This window comes from Triplophysa dalaica, chromosome 15 (assembly GCF_015846415.1).
Source record: "Triplophysa dalaica isolate WHDGS20190420 chromosome 15, ASM1584641v1, whole genome shotgun sequence".
Classification (NCBI taxonomy): domain Eukaryota; kingdom Metazoa; phylum Chordata; class Actinopteri; order Cypriniformes; family Nemacheilidae; genus Triplophysa; species Triplophysa dalaica.
In genome coordinates this window covers 21,386,019-21,393,724 of record NC_079556.1, presented here as the reverse complement: position 1 = coordinate 21,393,724, position 7,706 = coordinate 21,386,019, and the positions used below count along the sequence as shown (strand labels likewise).

General features: G+C 40.7%; 1 protein-coding gene across 1 annotated transcript; it reads left to right on the top strand.

Annotated features, from left to right (window-relative positions):
* The first annotated feature begins 2,019 nt into the window (after positions 1-2,019).
* On the top strand, positions 2,020-6,875 carry LOC130437177 (cytochrome P450 1B1). The gene has a single exon (XM_056768385.1). The coding sequence runs from the start codon at positions 3,816-3,818 to the stop codon at positions 5,400-5,402; it is 1,587 nt and encodes a 528-aa protein (XP_056624363.1). The 5' UTR covers positions 2,020-3,815; the 3' UTR covers positions 5,403-6,875.
* The last annotated feature ends 831 nt before the right edge of the window (positions 6,876-7,706 follow it).

The following is a 7,706-nucleotide window of genomic DNA, read 5'->3' as shown; positions in this document are numbered from 1 at the left end:
AGCATATATTTTTTAAATACAATTAAATAGCATATTTCTGATCAATAAACATGACATGAACTTTATAACTTTGGTTTGCTAAGCATAAATTGAGCTTAAAATCACCCTTTTCAATGTCACCTCATCTATTGCGCCTGGGCACAGGCTGGCAAGTGCCTCACAGAAGCCAAAGAATCGTCAGTCTTTACTGATTGAAGATTGGCTTGTTTTACTGGAAGGCGGGACTACCTTAACGTCATATTGAGCTTTTCATTCCTCGCCATTCATTGTAACAGAAATATTATTTTTTATAAGATCTTCATGTAAATTTAAAATCCATAAGAAGTCTAAAGATGTAATTGGTCGTAAGATTTTTGTGTGGTGTAGAACTTACAAGATTGTATAGCATTATGTTTGTGTATATAGGCTATACATGTGAATATATATATTTTTTTTGTTATACATTTTTTTAGTCACCCATCTTGCTATTTGTTGTAACTGTATTTTTAATTAGTATTTGTTTTATTGCATTTATAAAAAAAGAATTGTAAAAGCAGTGGTGCATCTTGTTAATTTTCATATCTTTGACGTTCTGTTAAAAAATCTAAATTGACGTTACAAATTCACATTCTGGAATAGATTTTTCCACTCACGTTTACATTCATGCATTTATGCATTTATGCATTTGACAGATGCTTCAATCCAAAGTGCTCGTTCCTTTTTTGCAGTATGTGTGTTTTCAGAGACTCGAACCCACAACTGTTGTGATGCTATGCACTCCTAAGTTCTAAAGGAACCCATTTAAGAAATCTAAATAGTTCAAATTCTCTAGTAAAGCATTTCCCTACATCAGCATCATGACACAAACCTTTAATAAACTCCATCTACTCTAAAGTTGGTCAAGATGGCGCTGATGAGTCACAAACTATTAGCAAGAGAGAGGAAGTTTGATATTGCCGATGTCTTTTCAGTATGCAAACTTAATAGCATCTGTCAGACCTGGCACCACATTTGTTTTTAGTTCCGGATCACGGCTAATCTACATTCACGTTCCTACGGTTAGTTTCAACCGGTTTCCCCTAAATCCCACTTACTCCTAAACAGCCTATTGGACCCGGTCTCCCCCCCGCCTGCACCCGGGGCCGTGCGTGACAGTAGCTTGCTGAAAAGTGGAAATGAGTGTAGTAAACAGTGATTAGCTCCAGACCGGGATAGGCCCCTGTCCACAGCGCCTGCCAAGTCCTTGACCTTCCTGACCCGTCACCCCCTCTAGAGTCGGCCTGAGGTCACGGCCAGCCTTTCACAGCCAGGTTATAGAGAATAATGGCAGGCAAACACGCCAACCTCACGCAACACACACACCAACTCACCGCAAAAGCCTGGCTCTTATTAGTGCGGACGCTGATGTGAGACACCATATGTGTGTGTAGAGAATCATGGGATTCCTAAAGAAACACAAAAGCATGATATATAACCTAACATGTGTGTTTAACGACGTCAATTTAACATTTTGAAGATTCAACAGTGAAGGAAGAAAACAAAGTCCTACAAACCGACTAGATATTTTCGCATTAATCCTTGATGTTTTAATAAAAAAGATGATGGAACATTAAATTAAAAATATTGCTTAAAAGCTCTCATTTAGCTGGGTTTACATTGCCGTGATTTATTATAAAGTAAATCAAAATCTTTCAGTGAGCTTTTAATACTCACAAATTCACATTTTATTGGGACGACCTTAAACAACTTTCAGTGACTTTATGAATGTTTGTTATTGAAATTCATTCAGCGGCTTCACAGGGGTCCCTAATAATAGATATAAGAAATACTCTTATTATATAAAAAAAGTTCACGAGAAGAAACAAAACTAAAGACTGTGATGTAATAGTTTCCGATATTATTTTATTCATCTTGAGCATCAAAATATAAAACAAACACTACAGGTAAAGTAAAACACTTTAACTAAACAGAATTCAATTCATTCTTAACATATTATGTCTTTATTTATAACTGTGCATCTATATAAATATATACTGTGTGTGTGTGTATTCTCTCTTGGGGACCAAACACAAAAGCATCTTTAAATCCAAGCAGATTGGATCTGATTATGTTTGGCTTCGTTTCTTCTCTCTCCTCATGGGGAATCTCATTTAGTGCGCTCAGAAAAAGTGATTCTATCAGCAAGAAATCAAGGCTACTGTCTGTAGAACTCTGGAAACACTACAACGGTGCAATTACAGTCATTAGATCCCTGCACAAATAAACTCCTCCTGCCGAGGAAAGCAGGGATTGAGATTTCCGGACTGCGCTCACCAGACAATCATTTCACATCAGGAACATTTAGTTCTACGGCTTAAATCATCATTGAATTGGGTCTATTGAGATCTCACACATTTAACCCGTTACGTAGCTCACTTTAACTGTGAGATGATAATAAACATTTTATTGTGATGATATTACCTCAGAATCTCACCATGTGTTTCTGGGTCACAGAGATGCAGCAGGTCACAATGCCTGATAAATAAATGCACTAAACGAACACAGACACAAGTCATGAAGTAAAAGTAATCTCAGACACACTTTTATGTTCTTCTCAAGGGTGTGTAAGAGTGCATCGTGAAGGAGGCTCCGCTTTACTGTACATTATGAGGAAAAGCATGCTTGCAATTATGTAATCTCTCAATACCCCCCAAAAAAACACACATGTGAAAAATTATCCCGAATGTGTGTGAGGAAAAGAGAGATCCTGGCACGTTTGCTGATGAGATCAGAGACCCCAGAACATTATGTACCCTATACATGTACACAGAACGTGAGATTTCGCTCGTGCAAAGCTCCTTCAGAAAATACTTTCAAATAATGTTGACATCTGTACGGAAGTCAACTGCTTGTATAGGTTTAGATGCACTGTGCTGGAAGAGCATGAAAGGGAAAAAACGTAATGAGACAGATTCAAGAAAAACAATGAGAAATCTACATGAATAATTTCTATATAAATAAATATAAACAGTTATGAAAGATCCATGCAAAACTTCGTGTCGTGCATGGTTTTAAACGTTAAATGTATAGCCAGGGCTATACATACCTACATCACATAATGTATTGCTGTATATTATGTAAGTATTACAAACGGTTACGAAACACAGGATGCTAGTTTGTGTTTTTAATTATTGCATGACGATTAAAATAATGTGCGTAACGCTGCGCAGAGCAGAAGCAACGGAACGGTCCCCAGTGCGCAGCGTCAAGAAATAAAAGTGCGCACTCGCCAAACACAGACACGCGGACATTCTCACTTGCACGCACGATACGCGCTTAATACGCACAGGAGGACTGCCACGAACAGTTATGACACAGAACACACAGAGCGAACGGATGCAAACGAAACGAAGTGATTTTACGCCATGCTTTCACCGCAGATTTGGGGAGGTTTGTGTCCCAGTTACGCAGCTGGATCTCCGCGCTCGGCTGAGATCATCTCACGGAGTCCCTGCAGCTTCCACAGTGGGAGGAGTGACTTTATCTGCGGGTCCTGCCCCCTGTGTTACAAACATATATAAATGACAGTGGTTTAACACACCAGACTCACAAACGCATGTGTGCTTGGAAAGGTGAGAGCAAAACAATAAAACTCGACTCAAACTTGTGGCTCTGGATTGATTGTCATATTTATGATTTTTGCAAACTGATGCTTTGAAATGGGAGAGTTTGCATTGTATTTTTTGCTGGCATAAAGACGGCTAATATATTTTTCTTCATTTAATTTTTCAACTGTGTCCTATTTGAGCAGAACATTTTGAATTTTCATCCTTTAAGAAGAATAAAAGTTCATCGGAATGTTGCTAAACGACGCTGATTTTGGACTCCAGGGCAGCAGCATCATTAAGGAATGGACGGGGCAGGTCCAGCCGGCTCTCATGGCATCGTTCATCATCCTCTTCTTCATGGAGGCATGGCTGTGGGTCAGGAACCTCAAGTTCAAGAGAAGGCTGCCGGGCCCATTCCCCTGGCCCATTGTGGGCAACGCCATGCAGCTGGGACAAATGCCACACATCACTTTTTCCAAACTGGCGAAAAAGTACGGAAACGTCTACCAGATTCGACTAGGCTGCAACGACATCGTGGTGCTGAACGGTGATGCAGCCATACGACAGGCGCTCGTCCAGCACGGCACGGAATTCGCCGGCCGACCGGATTTTGTGTCATTTCGGATGATATCCGGGGGTCGAAGCGTCACGTTCAGTAACTACAGCAAACAGTGGAAGATGCACCGCAGAGTCGCCCAGTCCACTTTGAGGGCGTTCTCGTCAGCGAACAGCAAAACCAAAAAAGCGTTTGAGCAGCACGTGGCCGGGGAGGCCATGGACCTGGTCCAGATTTTCCTCAGGCTCAGCGCGGACGGGCGATACTTCAACCCGTCCCACGAACTCACGGTCGCTGCTGCCAATGTCATATGTGCGCTGTGCTTCGGGAAGCGCTACGGCCACGACGACCCTGAGTTCAGGACGCTCCTGGGTCGTGTGGATAAATTTGGAGAGACGGTGGGAGCCGGCAGTTTGGTTGATGTCATGCCCTGGCTGCAATGCTTTCCCAACCCGGTGCGAAGTGGCTACCGCAACTTCAAGAACCTCAACGAGGAGTTTTTCGCTTACGTAAAGGATAAAGTCGTGCAGCACCGAGACACTTACGACCCCCATGTGACCCGTGACATCAGCGATGCCATCATCGGGGTCATCGAGCATGGGAAAGATAGCACACTCACGCTGAGCAAAGACTACGTTGAAGGAACGGTCACCGATCTCATCGGAGCAGGACAGGACACCGTCTCCACCGCCCTGCACTGGATGCTGCTTCTGTTGGTGAAATATCCATCGATCCAAAGCAAACTTCAAGAGCAGATCGATAAAGCGGTGGGTCGTGACAGACTCCCCTCAATGGAAGACAAAAGCGCTCTGGCTTACCTGGACGCGTTCATCTACGAGGCCATGCGCTACACCAGTTTTGTGCCGGTCACCATACCGCACTCCACCACCTCTGACGTGACCATCGAGGGTGTCCACATCCCCAAAGACACAGTGGTGTTCATCAATCAGTGGTCCGTCAACCGTGACCCCGAGAAGTGGAGAGACCCTCATATCTTCGACCCGTCCAGATTCTTGGATGAGAATGGAGATCTGGATAAAGACCTGACCAACGACGTCATGATATTCTCCACGGGTAAGAGGAGGTGCATTGGTGAGCAGATCGCCAAGGTGGAGATTTTTCTAGTCTCGGCAATCCTGCTGCATCAGTGTTCGTTCGAGAGCCACGCATCGCAGGACCTCTCTCTGGACTGCTCGTACGGTTTGACGCTGAAGCCTCTCCATTTCACAATCACTGCAAAGCTCAGAGGAAAACTTCTTGGCTTGGTGTCTCCGGCATGAGCGAAAAGCATTTCTTCTTTCCCACAGTGCTCATGTTGTGACTGAAAAGACTGAATTTTGCAAGTGTATATTCAACATAACGATGAGTATTAGTGAAGCTGCACTGAATGATGTACTATTCTGTGTTATATTTAACATATATACAAGTATGCTATGATTAAAGGGACAGTTCACCTAATTATGAAAATTAACTTACTTACTCTCGCCACCACATTGTTTTTTCGTCTGCAGAACACAAGAAGATATTTTGAAGAATGACACTGAATTCCATTGAATGAACACAAAACCACTGAGACATTTCTCCAAATATCTTCTTTGGTGTTCCAATGAAGAAAGAATCGCACACAGATTTACAACCAGACGAGAATAAATAAATGACAGAATTTTGATTCTTGGGTGAACCGACCCTTTAACTGATGAATTCAATCCCCTCCATAGAATGTATGTGTGTGTGTGTCAGGTCGTTGACAGACTATTTAATCTCTTTATATACGTTTTAAAAGCAGGACTGCAATGTATGATGTTTTTGGTGAAATAGAAAGCCACTGTATCAATGATTCTGATATAATGCCATGCAATGGTTTGTTTGTAATGTGTTTCAGAAGATGCGTTTCCCTTCATTCGTTCATTTTTATGCAGAGTTTGCGAAGACATTCAGTAAACTGATGTGATTATAAGCTTCAGGTATTTAAAAGCCTTTGTATTTATACTTACCACACAGTTAGTCTTTCGATAAACACTATTTTTGTAAAATAATGCATCCTATGTTTTGAACGAGATTCTGTTAGTCCTTAGTAAATCTGTGCAATAGAAGTGTTGCTATAAACATCAAATATGACCAGCTGTTCAGATTCAGTACACAAGGTGGTCTTCAGTGTCCCGCTCTTCATCATGATGTCATCTCACTGAAAAAAAAGACAGAGCGTAAAATCATGATGTTACTCTGTATTTTTTTGTCTTGTTTCCCAACACAATCGGACACAAAGCCTTAAAACACGATTTATTGTTCATGTTTTCTCCTTTGGAATTCCATTGGCGAAAAGCATCCAAATGTTTTTTTGTAAAATAATTTTTTAAGTCACTAAACCTTGTTTTAAGGGGGTTTAGATAATTGTGTTGAAAAAAAATTATATTACATTATATATATTAGATTTGATTATTTTGCAATGTACTCTTCACAATGTCATCACGTCTTGATGACTTCATCGTAAAGGTTCTCACAAATCTTCTTTTACAGTAACTTCAAAATCAAACATGTTCGGGGAAATCAGATGAATTTCCAGGATTTGTTCCTATATTGTCTAATAAGCATTATGGTCATGTTTACACTGAACGATGTTAGAATTAAAGTGCATGTCTTCAGGAATTATTTGGAAATCACATTTTTCATTCTTAGATTATATGTGTTTTTATGTTTTTACTCAAGGTAAATAAGCTACATGTGGACTAAATAAAACGCTGTTTAAACGTGAACATGTCGTCGATATCTCTCTGTTTTGACACAAAATCATTTAAATTCACCTTTAAAGAGATGATCTTATATAATACATCACACACACAAACATGTCTGATCATCACAATTTACAGTAAGCTGCGGTCACACTTGAAGTTTCCTTCCATTGACTTCCATTCATACCCATGCGAATGCGACAGACTGGAAACGCAAACCCGTGCGGAAATACTTCTCATTTCTCTGCAAAGCAAAGTTTAAAATCCTATAGTGCACATACCGCTTGAATCTTGTTTCATTATTATCGTTTCTTACGTCAAGTCTTCAAGCTTTACAGAATCACATTATCAGTGATGAAATTCTTTACAGACTTGAATTACATTCTGTCTCATGATAAATACAAACCGTTGTGCTATAGATTCAACTCTATGTGTGTGACGTATAAACTTTCATATTTAAAATCTCAAACCCTTCACTGGCTTCAGCCTGCATTTCAGTAACATTCACAAATTGAAGTCCTGTGAAAGCAGACTTGAAAATGTGTGTTCATAAATTCCTAAAAATCAAACCGTATTCGCACCTTTATGACTTTATTGAGGTCAAGTTCTCAGCGGAGCATTAAAATAAATACAAATACCTCAAAAATACACAGAAGGAATCAGCTCTTACGCTGGATTCACACGGGGCGTCAGCATCGACGCGTCTCATTTACTTTGAATGGCTGACGTCATGCGTTGCCGAACTGAATTGTGGGTATGTCAGCGCATCAGAGTTCATAAAGACCTCAACCAAGACTTCTTTACCTTTGTCAAGGGAAAAGTACCACTGACGGATCACAGGCGAACTTACAACCC